Here is an 18090-nt window from a genome sequence, read left to right on the forward strand (position 1 = left end):
GTAACCAAAATAAAGTCGGGCAGCCTAGACTGTGTTCATTTAAAGTGACAATGTGTAGTTTTTTACCATTAATCTCTGGAAATATCCATCAAAATGTTGTTTTACATTAATTAAAAGATGCCCAGTTCAAGAAAAATATTGGCAGTTTCATAACTATAGAAATCTGTTCTAAAATACATGGGAGCGGATTTAAGTCTCTGGGCGAAGCCATATTGGATGCCATGTTTCCTTCTACGGAAGACTATAAGGACAAAATGCATTTACTGATTTGTGAAAAATGTTAACAAAACTTTTACCATAAATAATCATTGTTATCTCTTCACTCGTTACAACTGAAGAAAGAGAATCTGATGTTCTTGTTATTTTACTGGAGGTTATGCTCCCAGGGATTTTTGACCCTAATGGCCATCCATTGCTAAGGTCTTACTCCAACACAAAAGTAATGCTTGCTTGCAATCGTTTAGGTATGTACTGCCCCCTATGGCCAAGGAAACTACACACTGTCACTTTAAGTAGATCAACAGAAGTTGGGGGTTCTACATTGAAGAAACTTTACTATTAACTTGTAGTGCAACGGATCAAAGGACTCACGGTTCAGATCACATTACAGTTTTGTGTTGTGGATCTTGTCCTTTTTTGGATCAGCAGAAAGAAAACAAAAAGACAAATAACTTTGCTCTCTATTGATTGTCTAGAACACAGTCACGCTCTATAATATCCATGACGTCAAAGATGTTATGATTCTAGAATGAACATTTCAGATATATTAAGTGTTCATTCAGTAAGAACACTGTTATGGATATCTGGAATGTTAATTACTACCAGGAACAACAGAATTATAGTTATCTGGAATACATGTCCAGTCTGCCTAATAAATGTTAAAAAGGCCACCTTGGGTCTTTCGGGATTCTGAGATTTCTCCGTTTCTGCAGTTATTATATCCTTATGCTCTCCCCACCTATTCCACCTTCCACAGGATCCACTGATTTCCCTCTTTCCTATTCACTCTCTCTCCCTCTCTTAACATTTCTTTTTTAAATCACAATTGCCTATTTTTGCTCATTTTAAATATATTTTTAAACATTTTCTAAATGCTTTTTTTATTTTTACATTTTTTGCTTTTGTGAAGCGCCTCGTGATTTTTATCTTGAGAGGCGCTATAGAAATGATATTTTCTTCTTCTTCTTAATTATAATTTCTACAAGTAACATTGCTGTTGATGTCATTTGCATTTTTGACTAATAAAAATACAATTAGTATTAGGATCAATGAAAGTGTTACATAAAATAGGAATTACAGAGATGTCCAATTGCTGATTAAATGTTAAAACGGCTTGCCAGAGGCCAGCCACTGCATGCCTTACTCAAAGACAAAAATATGGCCCTGCTTTCACTCATTTCAACTTTCTAAAGCTCTGTTTTTCCCTACTCTCCTCTTTCACAGATTTGTCCCCACCAATATTTCAGGTCCCATTACATTAATGTAATAACTGTCCCGGGCATTTTGTGCGCACTACCTCCCTTCCTCCTTTAATAGCGACCGGAGGTACGTGTGCGCGGTGCTACACACGTCAGACTGGAGACAGGCGCGTCCGTGTGTCCATTTTAGTAGTTTGTATCATCATTGTATTTTACATGGAAGCCAAAATGCTCCCATATATGCGACAGATGGTTTTGCAAGCTCCTTTCATGCGCCTTCACATTACCAATCCACAGACCATGTGCATGCCGAACCGTAGAGATATCCGTGATGATCCATTGCACCCCGACTAATAACCCAACATGCGATTTACAAAAATCATTTAACAAAAAGTCACTCCAGAATGTAGAATATGTTCATATGAATGCAGAAACTTTAAATATTAACCCTTTGATGCATGAATTATGAAATCTTCAACCATGATTTTTTTTACAATTTTTTTTCATTCGTCTTTAGGTGTGAATGAAACAAATTTCAACTAATATTTTTCGTAAAATTTTATAATTTACAAATAATTTATTACATGTCCACCTCAGTGGACAGCGTGCATTCTGAGCATGAAATATGTTGGCTTGGCTTACTGAAGTCCAAATGGAGGGGCTCACATGCAATAAAGTCTTCAACAGCTGTGCTTAATAGCAAAAACAAATAAATAACTATTTTGAGTACCTGTCCACTGTAGTGACCATTATGCATCAAAGGGTTAATAAACTTTCAAACAGAATAAGTAAGTTCTAAAGCCTAATTTTAGCAGCTGTTACCTGGCATTTGTTTTCCCAACTGAACCACTGCAGGTTTCGTGGTGGGCCCAGTTTTAGTAGATATGCAATTTCTGGACTGGGCAGCCATTAATCCAAGTCTCAGAGCCAGTCCTTTAGCCTGCTGGACAGTAATCATTAAACACCACTGATTAAAAAAAGATCAGCAATTAAAACAACAGAGAAACAGCACACTAGATAGGAGTATTCTCACAGCTATTGGCTCATAGATGTGACTTAGGGAGAGTCTTAAAAAAATCTGTTACACTGCTGAAGTTTGCTGAGGACACCGCCCTGGTCGGGCTTGTATCAAGCGGGGATGAGTCAGCCTACAGATCCACAACCTGATGACCTGGTGCAGAATGAACTACCCAGAACTGTCAAACCAGTGGAGATGATTTTGGATCTCCGCGAGAACTGAGGCCTACCTGCTCCGATCTTTCTCAGCGGGACTCCGGTAGATAACCGTCTTCCTGAGAACCATCATCTTCCATCATCTTTCATGACCTTGAGTAGGAGTATAACAGAGGCTCCCTTGTCTAAAAAGATGCTGCTGTCAATAAACTGCAACCTGCCCTTCCTACAGAACCTGTAAACTTTCAGAAACTTGAAACGAGCAAAATAAATTGTGGCCGACTCTTCCCATCCTGAACATTTATTGTTTGAGTCTCTGGGAGGAGGCTGTGGTCCATCAGAACAAAAAACATGCACCACAGAGGTTTATTTTTATTGTAAATGTCAATCATCTCCTGCATCAAACGCCAGTTCTGACAGTTGGATGCTCTGGGATTCACTCTCTCCTCTTGATCCTTTGTGCTTTCTCTTATACAAACTCCTCACAAATGAAACCATTTACAAACCATCATTGCTCCAAACTACATCTGTTAAGACCCTTTGTTATCAGTGCCTAATGTGATTGTAGTCAATGTTTTTAACTCAAGGTCATGCTCATGAGAAAAATTATCAATAATAAGAAGTATAAAAACAAAATGCCAAGTGAAAGTCGTCGTTTCCTTTGTTCTATGGGCTTGTATCCAACAGTTTGGTTTAACGTCCAAAAGGGTCAATTTTCACCTATATATTAATCAACATAATAACCTTTCATCTACAGAAATAAATCCACTTTCTATGTGGCCTTCTAAATCCAGAAGGTTCTGCTCAGCGTGTGTTGACATTCCATGAAGACAAAACATTCAAATAAACATTCTCCCCCAAGGTTCCTGCACTCACTGTGAAAGCCAGACGTCAACATTCTTCACTCTGAATAAGTGAAGACTCCACAATGTTATAGTTATAAGTTAATTAATCATATGTGATGAATGAACAAGATGTTTAAATGAAATGTTTGAATAACCTGTGCTTAAATCAATGAATTTGAAATGAATATTGTTCTTGCTGTAACAGAATGAAATGACTGTTTCCCCTCTACTCTGCACAGAACTAGTCTGCATGAGATATGGTCTCAAGGTCTCATGTATTTGCTTCTAACCTGCTTCTTTTCAGCTCAACAGAAGAATGAAGAATGAACTATTTTCTTTTAATTAATCAAAGAACTCTATTTTAATAAAGCTAATCCAACCAAGTGTTAGTCAATAAATAAGATGTGACCAATTTGTGAAATCTAAATATTAATTACTTTATTATAATCCTACATAATATAAAAGTAATCTGACTTTAAATGTTTCCACTAGGACTGATCTCACGTAGCGTTAAAAGACATAACACGTTGCTTTCACTGATCCAATCAGAATCTGCCAGATCTGACGGAGACGTGGTTTTGATGGTGTTTGGTAAAATCTGTCAACTTTTCATTCGACCATAAACCAAAACATCCAAAGTATAAAACTAGAGCTGCACAATATATCGTAAATATATTGTTATCGCAATATCAGCATGCTCAATATGCATATCGCAAAGAACAGATAAATATCGTAATGAATGGTGAGCTCAAATGTTTGCTACACATAAGGCATTCTGTCAATCAAACAGAAGCATGATGTTTTTTTAACAAATCAAATGGAGCTCTTCACCCATTTGGCCAATCGGGTGGGTTCTCATAGGTCAGATGCCCGCCCCCTGTGGCAGACGGCACTTAATTTTGTTGGTTAGCAAACACCTGAGTTAGCTTTGTTCTGCTCTTTCTGCTGATTCTGCTTTTCCCGCGATCCACTGATTTCCTTTTGTTGTTCATTTTCTTTTTCCCTTTCCTCACATCTTTAGCTTTTCTCATTTTTATGATTATTTTAATTAATTGTTTTGGATTATTTTTGTTCCTGAGTTAAGTTTTTATTTATCGCAAGTAATATCGTCATCGCAATATTAATCACTGTTATCGCATATCGCAGGTTTTTCTATTATCGTGCAGCCCTATATAAAACTATGCCCACATCATCTCTAACGCCAGTTCAAAGCGTTCTAGAGAAGTTGTCGGGAGTGGCCAATCCATAACTTTCCTCTTCAGCCGAAAGAACAAACGACAAGCTGGATAAAATCTGTTGCCGTTCCAACTGCTGCAACGGTTCCTTTCAGAATAAAAGCTGAACCATCACGACCCAGGTTTGGGTCTCACCAGACGCCAACAAAATTGTCGTGACCCGGAAGTATCTCGAGACGGGTGGTCGGCTGCCGTGGCTGTTACTACGGGCTCCGGCTCCATAAAGGTCAAGCTGGACCTTTACACCTCCTGATCTAGACGGGGACTTCCGCTCAGGGTATGTAGAACGGCAAATGGCGTTGAATGTGTTTATGAGCCTCCTAACCAAAGCTTAACGCGAAGACATCACCTTCAGTTACCATCAGAACTAATCGTTTCTTCGGATTTGCTGGTTCTGAGCAACATTCCACGTCACACCATTCTCCGTCTCATTCACCTTAGTTACACCATACATTTAGTGTTTAAAGTTAGTCTAGTTTAATTTGTTTAGTAATAAATTTTTAGCAAGTTAATCATTGTTTACACTCTTACACATTACATAAGGATTTTAAGACGTTCTCATTCACAGTGTTAAAAACATCTTCGTATCTGAGGAGGGCATGGCTTTCTGATGAATGTTTTGGTTAAGCCTTCCAGACACGGCACATTCCGATTTGCCAGAATAAGCCAGAAATAATAATGAGTTTATTAAAACAGGATTTACTTCCCGATTAACTCAGTTTCCAGCTGACCCCCGATTCAGCCAAATCGGGAAAGAAGCATTTTTATGAAAAAAACTCCTTTGACCATAAATCAAAACCTTTCTGCGACGCTGCAAGTGATTACAGACACAACAGCTCTTTTCAGAGCTACTTCAACTCTCAGACATATTTATATGGAATAATCACATCTTTTGATCATAATTAATGTTTTAATTGCTACATTGGTGAAAGGGTTCTTTTTCATCATCTTACCCACAATTGCAGTGGATTCTTCTCCTTTCTATCCTCACATTTTTTAGGCTGTTCACTTTGTGTTTTGTTATAATTAAGCTAGAGTAGATCTTACAAACATGGTTAAATGGGATGACTCTAGTAGTGTCTGAATCAGAGCCGGATTAACGCTAAGGCAAAGTAGGCACGTGCCTAGGGCCTGATTGGCTGGATGGGGCCCAGACAGAGGAACAAAATTATAAATAAATTAATTAAAAATTAAATGTACAAATGTCCTATGATAGAATTTGTAGCTAGGACTCCTATCTACAATTTGTTTCAATAATTTATCAATTAACTAAAAATAGTGACAATGTTTATCTTAACCATAGACCGTTTCATTGGCTAAGTCACATTAAACCTCTGGGGTCCACGGACAAGTATCCGCGTCTTTTGAACAGGTCTTATTTGGGACGTTGTAGCAGCAAGACTCCGCCTCCCTGAGTTTCGGTTTCAATTCAGCTTTAAAAAGGAGATTATAAACTACACCCCAGTTTTTAAATTTTGTTAACAGGCAACGTAAAAGCGGAGTTAGACTAAACTAAAAAATGACCTATTTTTAGACAATCTGATAACTTGTCAAAACAGCGGTTTAGTAATCTGTGAGCGGGAATGTGCTTGTGAACATAAAAAACCCACAAAAACACGAGATCCTTTTGCTGTTGGTGGACGTCTCACATATTCAACTGATAAAAAGCATCGTTATGTAACTGAGAGAGAGAAAGGAAGGCTGCACGGGTAACGAGACGTGCGCAAAAAGGAGCCGCTTCGCAGGGAAAGTGGCGCGAACGGAGTAACAACAAACAATTAGACAGATATTGACGGTAAACTTTGTATTTTGAAGCGATCCGGACAGATATATTGTCTCTGCAGTTTAGCAGGCTTTTATTAGGCTTATATAAAGGATGATGAGAAGGATAAATGTCCACCAGGCAGGTCAGATAGTACGGCTGTTTTTTGAACTGGAAGCAGAGGAAGTGGACGGAGACTCGCAGCCGGAGACTGAGGCAAACAGCGAGGATGTTGATGACGATGTGGCAGATCCATCCTTCCTCATAGAAGAGTTGGGTCATGATGGGATAGAGGATGAAGGCAGAGATGCAGCTCCTCGGAGATCCAACAAGAGGAGTGGGCGGCGCCGCACAGCTGTCAGATCTCGGCGTGAGACAGAGCCACTCCCCACTCCAAAATCCATGTATATTATTGCCAAATTAATAAAATAAGTATAAATTCAGATAGTCCAGCTTAGGTGTGTTCTTGCTGTGTCTTTGACGCGCCACCATCAGCGTCAGCCTGAAGAAGCCGGCAGCTGTCGGCGAAACCGTAGCTACAAACAGGTAAACAAAACTGTTTCTGTGTTTAAAAAAGAACGAAAGCATGGATCAGATAGTCCAGGTTGTCCTGAAAAAATGATACCCCATAAGGCAATATTTATTGTTTTTATTAGAAAATACAAAAGAAAACCCAAAATGAGTCAAAAACGGTGATTTACACTCTGGATCCCAGAGAGCTGATAATTTTTTTAAATTAGTTATTTGCTATATTTAGTCATATTTTTTATAAATGTACAGTCTAGATTACCATTCTAAATGATAAAAAACATTCGTCATAAATGTTTGTTGGTTTCACAGTAAAATAAACAACTTTTTTCCTATTCAGATTTTATGTTTTTGAGTGATTTAAGGTCTAATATGCAACCCCTTTATGTCCAAATATAAAAAATAAGTATAAATTCATAAAGTCCAGGTTGTGCTGAAAAGATTGATACCGCATAAGGCAGTGGTTATGGTTTTTATTTTGGAAAAACAAAGGAAAACTCCCCTGGACCCCAGAGGGTTAAGGCGCCACCCAATTAAGGACGTCAGAGAAGCGGTCAGAGTCAGAGCGGGACACAACAAAGCTAGCAGGTGTTTTTGAATAGGCTAACTTTCACGATGCTTTCGGGTGTGGCAAAACGTAAAAAAAATGAAGAGGAACTAAAGAAGAGACGCCGGGGGGGGGGGGGCTTTACAGAAGTTTCTGTCGGGCTGCTTGGGCAGCCGTCCGACAGCTGTGAACCTGCTCGAGTCAGCAGAGCCAGAGGCCGGGCCCAAGTCAGACCCGGAGGAGACACAACCCGAAGACGCAGTGGAAGATGCGGCGGAAGACGATGTAGCGCCAACGCCGTCAACATCAGCGCCTTCACAGAAGGACAAACTGGAAGAACAGCAGCCAGCCAGAAGTGAGCCCAATATAGTCTTACAGGAGCCTCTAGACCCAGACAGGGTATTAACAACTAGCTACCCATCTGATCCTGCAAAGTGGTACCAAACTGATGAGTACTTTGCACTAAACTATCCCTCTCAAAATATTGGATATTCTTCGGCATCACAGAGGAAATCTGGAGACTGAAGCTTAACCAAGGAACATTTCTTTAGACGTGTTTCTGCTGTGATTGAGGTATGTGATGCTGGAAGGCTGAAGATTATCCCGGAGTAGATAATGCTAAATGGTTTCCTTGGTAAGTGTTACTGGTTTTATTAATTATTTGTCAAATAATTTTATTAATGTTCAAATAGCAAAACAATAAGTTCACACTCAGAAAATTGACAGAATTTCTGATTCAGCAGAGGCAACAGCCTACAACACATGACTTATTTTGGCATACAAACAACCAATTTGTAACCAAAAACTAGGCTATGTAAAATGTGAATGAACTTTTATAAGTAAATTTTGTAAGTTTCAGATTTCAATTCATTACATAACATCGATTGGGGGGGGGGGGGGGGGGGGGGCTAAAATGCAGCCTGCCTAGTGTAGTCCATTTATTTAATCCGGCTCTGGTCTGAATAGATTTGACACCAAGAAGGTGGTCCTGGATACACGTTTTGATGTATGCTTAATTTTTGAAATAACTCACTTCATCTTTAAACTTGCATACAATACAAATACAAATAAAAATGGTATATTACTTATTCATATGATTTGATGACGAAACACCTTATCGGGTAAGTAGAACACATATGGGGGAGGGGTGTCTCAAAACCCAGGTAGAGGAGGAGCTGTAGGTGAAGTCTTCACACAGCCTGCTTTCATGGTCTCTATGCTCCAGTCACACTGACCTATAGATAATGCTCCAGCCACACAGAGTTATGAGATGTCCTCCTTTTTAGTTGCAGACATGCTGCAGATCTAGAGCCCTCTTCGTTGTATGTCTAGTTAACTAATTTACCTGTTGACTGGTCTTGATAGTGTCTCCTGCATTAGGCATCAGCAGCTTTGAATTGGAGGAGACAGTTCTTGACTTGCAGACTGAAGATGAAGCCTGCTGGATGAATAGCTGGGGGTCTGCAGTAAACAAACGCACTGCTGGAAGACTTTTCTGTAGGCAATAAAAAACAAATCATGAGTTTAACGTTTCCATCGCTCATCACAGAAGTATTTGAAAAATCTAAAGTTGAAAAGGAAAGAATATCCTGCATGTAAAGAAAACAAGTCAACAGATAAACAATGGCCTTTGATAAACAATATGACTTTGATGTCATATTTTAGAACCACAAGAACAGGTCCAGGAGGAACACCTAAACCTCCCTCTGAACACAGACATCCTCCAGCTTCTATCGGATGATTGATTGATGATGATTGATGATGCCAAGTAGTTTCCAGACCAGACCCTTCTCAGTGACCAATCGCATGACTGGATTAATGACATTCTTAAAAAGTGCTTCTTCAGCCACTTGACCAGGTTAGGTCTTTCCCACCCAAACCCAACAGTGGTTCCTGCTTTCCCTCTGAGTCCAAGAACAGTTTGCCAAAATTCACATCATGCCAACCAATAGTCCTTCCCTGTGGCCACTCTGAATTTCACTCACATTCAATATTTTGTTCCTGCTATCACAGAAGCTGCAAACCTGAATGGGTACTGGTGTAGTACCCATTAGCTGCTTTATGTGTCCTTTGAGACAGCCAATCCCTAAAGGCCTCCTCCTTCAGCCTAGTGACTTCTGTTAACGCCAATGTGCATCTACCTGCAACCTGAACGATGCCCATTCTGACACCTTGTTCACAAACTCCCCTGGTATGCAGTAAAGACGCCCCAGAGTCAGATATTGCCTGTTGAAAGAAACAATAAAATACCAGAGATGGCACAACTTCAAGGACGCCATCCAGACACCCCCACACAATAAAAACAGGTGGTCTGGACTGCTATTTGGAGCCCAAGCAACAGCTTCTTTCAGCTTGAAGATGCTGTGAGGAAAGTTTCTGGTTCACCAGTGAGAGCTTTATAACCAATATGTCGCTGGCGTGTGAATACCCTCACAAATTCCCTACACTCCTCCTCCTGAGGCACTTTGGTGTTGAAGACTGTACAGACCCTCTTCAGGATTTTACCTCCAGAGCCCAAGCACTAGTTCATAAATGTGAGCACAATTATATCCATTTAACACCAACTGACCTCATACACATGGTTCAGCTCCTTCCCAGCCAGCAAAGAGACAATCAAAGTGACCCCCATACACGACACATTAACATGTACGTGGGCCGTGCATTTCTCAGAGTTGGACAAGGAAAACAGTGTTGTTTTAACTTTACCTTCAGAAAAGGTACAAGACAGGGTTGTGGAGTTGACTTCAGTTCATCATAGAGCCGTTCTGTGAACTCTTCAGCTTCAATCTTTCCATCCTGCAGGTGAAGACAAAATAAATAACTCGTGAGTGATATAATAATGCAAACTGACAGTATCCCAAAAATATAAATACAATTTTGAAAACTGGCAGCAGACTCCATTTCCACTTGATGATCTCAAATAAGTTTTGCAGGGTTTCCCCAAGAAAATGAGTTAAGCCTGGCGGCTTCGGCCGTCCGGGGAGGTGGTGTTGGGGGGGGGGGGGGGGGGTAAACACACATTCCGCTGCTGTTTCTCACCACCATCAGCTGATGGAGGGCTCTAGTTTTGTTGCACCGTTCGTGTCAGCGGACACGGTAGGGTCAGAGAGGGGGGCGGGGCATGATGCTTAGCTTGGCAGGTGGGTGAGGACAGCCTGGCTTATAAAGCGCTGGGGGAAACCCTGTTTTGGCTGTAGTTATTCTTTTTTACAACATTTTAAACAACAAAACATGTCTGTTATTGTCATCCTTACTAGGCTTTAAACAGATTTTGCTTCATAACTGTGGGTGTAGCCTAGATATTTGAAGATCATTTAACTGATGTGTGTGTGTGATGGTTGGATAGAAGTACCAGCAGATTCTTCACCAGTCCTCGCACGTTGTCAGCCATGTTGGGAGATCTTGAGTCACTAGAAGCTAGCTTGATCAGCGTAACCAAAAAATTCTTACACTTTTTCACACTTTCCATGCTCTCCTGTTGATAAGAAAGAAAGAAAGAAAGAAAGAAAGAAAGAAAGAAAGAAAGAAAGAAAGAAAGAAAGAAAGAAAGAAAGAAAGAAAACCAATTACTAATTTTCTAGCTTCCTGGTAACATTTGTGTTAGCTGGCAGAGTATTAATGCAATTGCCTAAGAAGAACCTCTATCTGTAGAAATATTAAAATAAATCAGTCTAGTGGGTAATGCCACAGCTCTAAAAGCAAATGCAGGAGCAGATAAAAGTTTTCATCACATCTACTGAAAGAAACGATTACTTTTTGTCATCGAGTCATTCATTTTTTTAACCAAAAACAGTATATATTATTTCTACTTGTAAAAGCAGAAGAGACTGGTTTTACAAGAACAGCTCGAACTGGAAATGGTGACTCTCACCTTATTGAAAGTGATCTGTGGCTCCTTTTTAGTGTCCGTTGATGCTGACTGAGTGTGAGGACGCGTTCCTCGTTCAGACATGGTGCCGTGACCCAGGACTACAGCTGGTTTAGTAGCAACACCAATCACCTAAACACAATGTAAACTTTGAGTCACAGGAATTCTTTAGCAATCATTCATGTTCATTTGTGGAAACAGATCTTTGCACAAAAGGCTGATGTGTTCCTGACTGAACCCAAATTCCACATAACGGCAAAAAATCATAAACAGCATTGGTCTGTGCACTCGGATTTACATGTGTAATCTCATGTCTTTCTGAACCAGCTCTGCTGCCAGATGAAATAAGTCACTTAACATTTACACCTTATTAAAGGTGTTGAACATTAAAAAAACATTATTAATGATTATTTCTGATTATAATGGGACACTCTGAGTTTTTCATGCAGGCTGAACATGAAAAATAGTCTCCACCTATATCCTGCTTTAGCTTCTGATAGAAAATAGATGGTGAAACTCTAGTAATTGAAAATCCTGACAGATGTATGTCACACTGTCACTTAACATTCATGGACTCACCCATCTTGACTCGCGAAGGGAAAGGTTGTTGTCATTTTAGTGTCCAGAAAACAGCAGAGAACGTCTGGGCTAATAAAAGCTAACTGTTACACCATAACAACTCCACAACACAGCAGAACTCCTTCATGCTTGTGTTATTTGAGGAGGTAAAACAACGTTGCAGAGCAAACGGTCAGTGGTAGAGTCACTTTGCTGTTATCCAATCTGAGGTGAGATGTCCAAATATCAGGAAATAAGACTCAAAATCCTGCCTTTTGAAGCTCAGCTGTGATATTGCATTCTGCTAGTTCCTGATAATGGTGCACCGGAGCTTTGTTTCCTCAGAGTGCAACTTACAAGGCAATAAATTCTACTAAAGACGGCTGCAAATGTATCGATTAAATGAGTGTCCCACACCTTTAAAGGAGTCAAGAGTTGTTTAATTCCCAGTATAAAAGGACTGAGAACATCTCAGCGTATGAAGAACTCACCTACCTTCAGGCTGATTGAGTGGAAAATGTCCACAGAAACACAGAAAGTTTAAGACTGTTAAAGACTAAATGCTCTCAGGCTGGCCAGAGTTTCATGTGGTTCTCTCACTCAGCTGTACATACCTGCCCAGTCTTTAGCACCTGCACCAAAAATAAAAGGAAAAGCTGATGAGTCACAAATATCCTGGTCAGGAAATTTAGAGGATAAGTCAGAATTAACTCATATAAAGTTTCAGTAGAAAGGTGTTGCACTTTATTGATGGTCCCTACACACTCCTCTCTGATGGACAAAACCCGATTTGTTCGACACAAAGGAGACAAAATAACATCTATGCAATACTCAGTACGTAGAGCTGCTCAATAATTGAATTTTAATCACAACTACGATTTGAGTTTTGAACAACTTTAAAAACAAAACGAGCAGATTATTTGCTCCTCCCACTTGCACTGCTCCGAGTTGCAAATGAAACGCTCCTCCCAAAATGTTGTCAATTTAGCGACTTTGTCACTATTTCTAAAAGCTATCCAGGCCCCCCTTCTTGACCTTTTAAATCCTAAAGATACATAGAAAACAACCTAGAAATGTTTCTGGTAACCCTCAACTACTTTCTGGATAACTGTCGTCGACATTTCCTGCAGGTTAGCAAAACACTCAGTCTGCGCTCTGAACATTAGGAAAGGGAATCATGTGTTGGTCGCGAAAGAAACGGCTCTCAGAGCCGGCTTCCTCCTGTATTAGCCCAAGTGAGTGACACGAAATGTACTTGCAGGCTCCTGAGCCACTATAAAACAGCAAAATGTAAGTGCACGGTGCACCAAACACACGCAGCGTTCCCTTGATTGCTGTGAGACCAGGTTGGGAGGGGGGGGGGGGTTGCAGCACACCTCTGATCGCTTTGCCTGAGACAATTATTACATTAACTGATGGGACCTGCAAATAAATAGTTAAGAAATAAGTTAGAAATACGTTTCTCATGTTGATAAATAATAATTTATCTCTCTGAGCGACACGTTGCTGGAACACTTCCCTGCAGCACCATATGTGTTTCTTTCTGTCAGTATTTGCAAGATATTGGTTGGATATTTGGGTCTGTATTGGGTAGGATTAAATAAGTTGAACCTCAGCCTATAGCCCTTGGGTCATAAACTATGAGCAAGTGTATTGACCTTTTAACACTAGAAATCAGGAATTGTTTTTGTGACCATCTTGTTTCTTTTTCTTATTTATTTAGTCCTGATTGTGCCCTGTGCAATTTGATGACTGAATGAATAAATACATAAACACAATCTATCTCCCTCTTCGACGTGGGGAGGATAGATCTGTTTCTTCTTTACTGGATTGTTTGAAAGACATAAAATGTTGGATGGCTTCTAATTTTTTGCACCTAAATGAGAGCAAAACGGAAGTCATAATACTTAGTCCTGGCAGAAGAAATGGCTCTGGTGCTGATATTGACCTTGGCCCATTGACCCCTATGAAAAGGAAATGGTCAGTAATTTGGGGATTAAAATCGACTCATCCCTTAATCTTGACACTCATGTAAATACAGTGGTGAGGTCCTGTTTCTTTAACCTGAAAGAATTATCCAGGATCAGGCCTCTGCTGTCCAGAGCTCATCTGGAGTCTGTGTTGCATGCTTTTGTCCTGTCCCGGCTGGACTACTGCAACGCTCTGTATGCTGGTCTGGCCCAGTGCACAGTTGCACGGCTCCAGTTTGTGCAGAACTTTGTGGCTAGGTTCCTGACAGGTACTAGATGTCGAGAGCACATTACCCCAGTGCTGGCTGCTCTGCACTGGCTCCCGGTGCAATATCGAGCTAAGTTTAAAATCTTAACTCTCATTTATAAGGCCCTCCAGGGCAGTGCCCCCTCGTACATTACTGCAATTTTGCAGAGGTATGCTCCATCTCGGTCTCTTCGCTCAGCCAAGCAGGAACTTCTGGTGGTCCCCTGGTCGAAATATCGATCGAGGAGTTGTCGTGCTTTTTCTGTTTTGGCTCCAACTCTGTGGAACGAATTGCCACTGAGCATTAGGCAGGCACCATCCCTTCAAGTCTTTAAGTCTCGTTTAAAGACTCATTTTTATTTGATTGCGTTTTAGCGCTAGGGTTCTTTGAATTGGCTTGACATTATGGTTTTAATTCTTCTTCTTTTTAACCCAGATGCTTGATTTTATTTTGTCCACCATTTGTTTTTGATCGATTAGTGTTATTCCGTTATCTCTCTTTCTTTGTAATATTGTTTGCTTGATATTTTATGGTTTTATGTTTTTATCTTGCTTGTATGCCCATGTACTGGGAATGTTTTTCTTGTGATGATGCTGTTCAGCACCTTGGGCTTCCGATAACGTTGTGGAAGGTGCTCTACAAATAAAATTTGATTGATTGATTGACAATCAACAATAATTTAAAAATCATCTTAAATAATCAAGATCTCAATATCAGTCAAAATAATCATGATTATCATTTTTGCCACAATCGAGCAGTCCTATGTGTTCAAAACTTGAGCAGTACCAGATTTACTTAGTATGTCTGTGCCCCTTACAGTAGGCTACACAGTTCTAGAACCCATGTTTTTCATTGATATTCATGGATTTTAGTGATTGAATACTATGTTACTGTCTATGTGTATATACATGTTCCTTTGTAATTATTTTTCTTCAATTTATTCCCTTAAGTGTTGGTGCTGCTGTAACAAGTGAATTTGCCCATTGTGGGATCAATGACGTCTATTCTATTCTGTGAATATCTGTCGGATTCAATTCAACCGGCTTGAGCTTTTAATAATAAACACAAAACTTTCTTGGTATTTAAATAATACAGTGACTGTAAGCAGACGTGTGATATCTGAACACAACACCAACATTAAAGTTTTTTTTTTAAAGTATATTTTCCACAGCAGTATGACATGCTTATGCCCACAGGTAGAATGGAAACGATGCAATCCAGGGAGTGAGTGAGTGAGTGAGTGAGTGAGTGAGTGAGTGAGTGAGTGAGTGAGTGAGTGAGTGATAACTTTACCAAAGCTGTCTCCTGAAGTGGTGCAGTGTGGAAGGTGGATGGGGCTGCCCTCCTGATCATTGTTACTTTCTCATTACTTTTGCTTCCCACAGCTGTAGATATCTGCATTATAAACATGGCAGCCAGAGCAACAACAACAACAAAAATCAGTAAAACATTAGAATTTATTCTTTCCATTTAGAAACAGAAATCTAAGAAGCAAAGAGAAGCAGTGGACACACCTGTTGGGTCGTGACTCTGGGTGCTTGACTGCTCACAATTCTTGCCCCCTGTTGAGCCTGCATTATTGCTTGCTGAGAAACCAGCATTAGCTGACCACTGTCACTGCTGATCAGCATCATACCTAACACAAGCAGGAGATCAAACATCAATAAGTACTATTAGAAAGATGGGTAACTTTCCATTACAAGAGACAGAACTTGTGTATATTGGGAGTTGTGGAAACTTACAGGAGAATATTACTGCTGAAATAAACACCTACTTGCTATAGAACTAATAAGACCAAATAATGTTGGTTTTCACTCTTTTCTGTCAGCTACAGCCTCACAGTGAGTCTGACTGCACGTGATGTAAGAATGACCAAGGTGAGTCAGTTATGTCTTCTTAATTTCAAGAGAAGAAACTGAATCAATAAATCTAAGATAGTTTTCAAAACAAAGAAAATTTTTATGTGTTGACAGAAAATATTAGATTTTTACCAGCCATAGGGGAAATACTCAACTAAACTAATTTAACTGAAACAGCTACTGTCTAAATACAAACAACCCTCAAATAGCTCAGTGTGTTTGATACAGACATCTGTGTAGTGCTTTAAACAGGATGTGCACCTAACTACAGAGATAAGTCACTCACACACTTACAGCCCATTATTAATAGGCCTGATGAAGTCTGAATTGAGACTCCTCTGATTGTACTCGATAATAGCAATGAATTTGAGAATGGAAGACAGAGAGATGCATCTTCATTTTCATTTGGTTTTCTGAACTGTTAACGGGTAAAGGTCCACCGTGGGAGCTCTCTGCAGACATGTAAACTGTGACACAGGGCGACGGTGGCACAGGAGTTAAGTGCTCGCCCCATAACCGGAAGGTTGCAGGTTTGAGCCCCGCTCAGTCTGTCGCTGTGTCCTTGGGCAAGACACTTAACCCACGTTGCCTGCTGGTGGTGGTCGGAGGGACCGGTGGCGCCTGTGCTCGGCAGCCTCGCCTCTGTCAGCGCGCCCCAGGGCAGCTGTGGCTACATTGTAGCTCATCCCCACCAGTGTGTGAATGTGTGTGTGAATGGATGAATGACTGATTGTGTTGTAAAGCGCCTTGAGGGGTTCTAGGACTCTAGAAGGCACTATATCAAATACAGGTCATTTACCATTACCATTTACACATGCAGTTCCAAAAGAGGACAAACATACAGATAATGAGAGTACACTTCATGTCATCAGCTCACCTGCTGGTATTTGAACATTGGTTGGTAGCTGTGGTGCTGAGGCACGAGGTTGTGCAGGGGCAACTAGTTGTGAAGCGGCTGATCTGGGTACAGTTATTGTCACTGTCCTCCCTGGGGTGGGATTGGAAAGTCTCACCCCTCCTTGTGTTGAGGGTTTTGACACCACCATCACAGAAGAAGGGGTGGTGCGAGTGGCGACCAGGGCATTACCAGGGCAAGATGCTGGTTGGGACCCCTGGCCCATGGACATGACTTCCTGTGGAGGACTGACACGTTCGCCTTTTGGGGCAGTGTGTTGGGTGGTGATGGGCCCACCTTTGAGTGGAACCTGTAGAAACCGGACTTGGATAGAAGTGTCTTGATTCTTAGCAGCCCCACAAGAGTCATCGGAACCTGGGGCAACTTTATTAGTGGCCATAATATTTTCTGAGACAAACAAAATGTTGATATAAGTTAAAACAGGTTGGTGAAAATTGGCAGTTTTTGTCCTCAAATATAATTGTATTCAGATGAGAAACTAATGGAAACCCCTGAACCCGGATGTCCAGTTTGGTTAAAAACCCATTAGCTTTGCTAGTTTTCGATTCCAACCCAAAGCTTCAAATTTTCACTTCATCTTAAAGAGGTTTATTTGCGTACAGTTTACCGAAACATTTTAAATGTATTGTGTTACAAGCTTTGGTAAAGTAAAGTAAAAAAAAAAAAATGTTCACACAGATAGCTAACTAGCTAGCAACACGGAGTTGGTTTCAGCTTAAACATATTATTAATTAACAAGACATTAAAAATATACATTGCCCGAACATTTCTTGCTAGTTTTTTGGACTTCGCCGTTTATTTACCAAATCTGTAGTATTTTTACCTGGATTTCAACTGGATACGCCTTCGACACCGTCAGAGAAGTTCAGTGCTAACTCAAAGAGCGTACTAGCACCGTGAGGCGTTCAGGCGCACGGGAATGAGAGAGACAGTTTTCCCAGTGGTTAAATCCAAATATGGCAAAAAGGAATGGATGAACGCTGAGCAGTGAGGTCGGGAGAAATTTCTGCATTGTGTACAGCACCTTGATTAGTGGCAGGAAGGTGCTTTATAATACATAAATTGAAATGTTTTCTGAAGGATGGTTTATCAGATCGTGTGCTGGTGCTTTTTGCCTGTGGTAATTGGATCTGAAAGTTTGGTCATGTATGTTTTCTAGGGGT

The 18090-nt window shown here is 40.4% G+C and overlaps 1 protein-coding gene across 4 annotated transcripts in view; it reads right to left on the minus strand.

The window, feature by feature from the left end:
- Positions 1-17853, minus strand: part of taf4b (TAF4B RNA polymerase II, TATA box binding protein (TBP)-associated factor) — a 32285-nt gene extending 14432 nt beyond the window's left edge. For 2 of the 4 annotated variants that reach the window (XR_011516938.1, XM_054749562.2), the window contains exons 1-10: positions 17751-17853; positions 16889-17314; positions 15667-15788; positions 15446-15547; positions 12549-12566; positions 11380-11508; positions 10861-10983; positions 10215-10304; positions 8854-9003; positions 2241-2361 (exon numbers count right to left, since the gene is read on the minus strand). Coding sequence is in view for 3 of the 4 variants with exons in the window: in XM_054749562.2 (XP_054605537.1) it covers positions 2241-2361; positions 8854-9003; positions 10215-10304; positions 10861-10983; positions 11380-11508; positions 12549-12566; positions 15446-15547; positions 15667-15788; positions 16889-17306 (1273 nt within the window). In the remaining variant the exon portion in view is untranslated. The remainder of the gene's footprint in view (positions 1-2240; positions 2362-8853; positions 9004-10214; positions 10305-10860; positions 10984-11379; positions 11509-12548; positions 12567-15445; positions 15548-15666; positions 15789-16888; positions 17315-17750) is intronic. The other 2 variants (XM_054749563.2, XM_054749565.2) reach the window with 2 other exon arrangements.
- Between the last annotated feature and the right edge of the window lie 237 nt (positions 17854-18090).

The sequence above is a fragment of the Nothobranchius furzeri genome, chromosome 16 (assembly GCF_043380555.1).
Source record: "Nothobranchius furzeri strain GRZ-AD chromosome 16, NfurGRZ-RIMD1, whole genome shotgun sequence".
Classification (NCBI taxonomy): domain Eukaryota; kingdom Metazoa; phylum Chordata; class Actinopteri; order Cyprinodontiformes; family Nothobranchiidae; genus Nothobranchius; species Nothobranchius furzeri.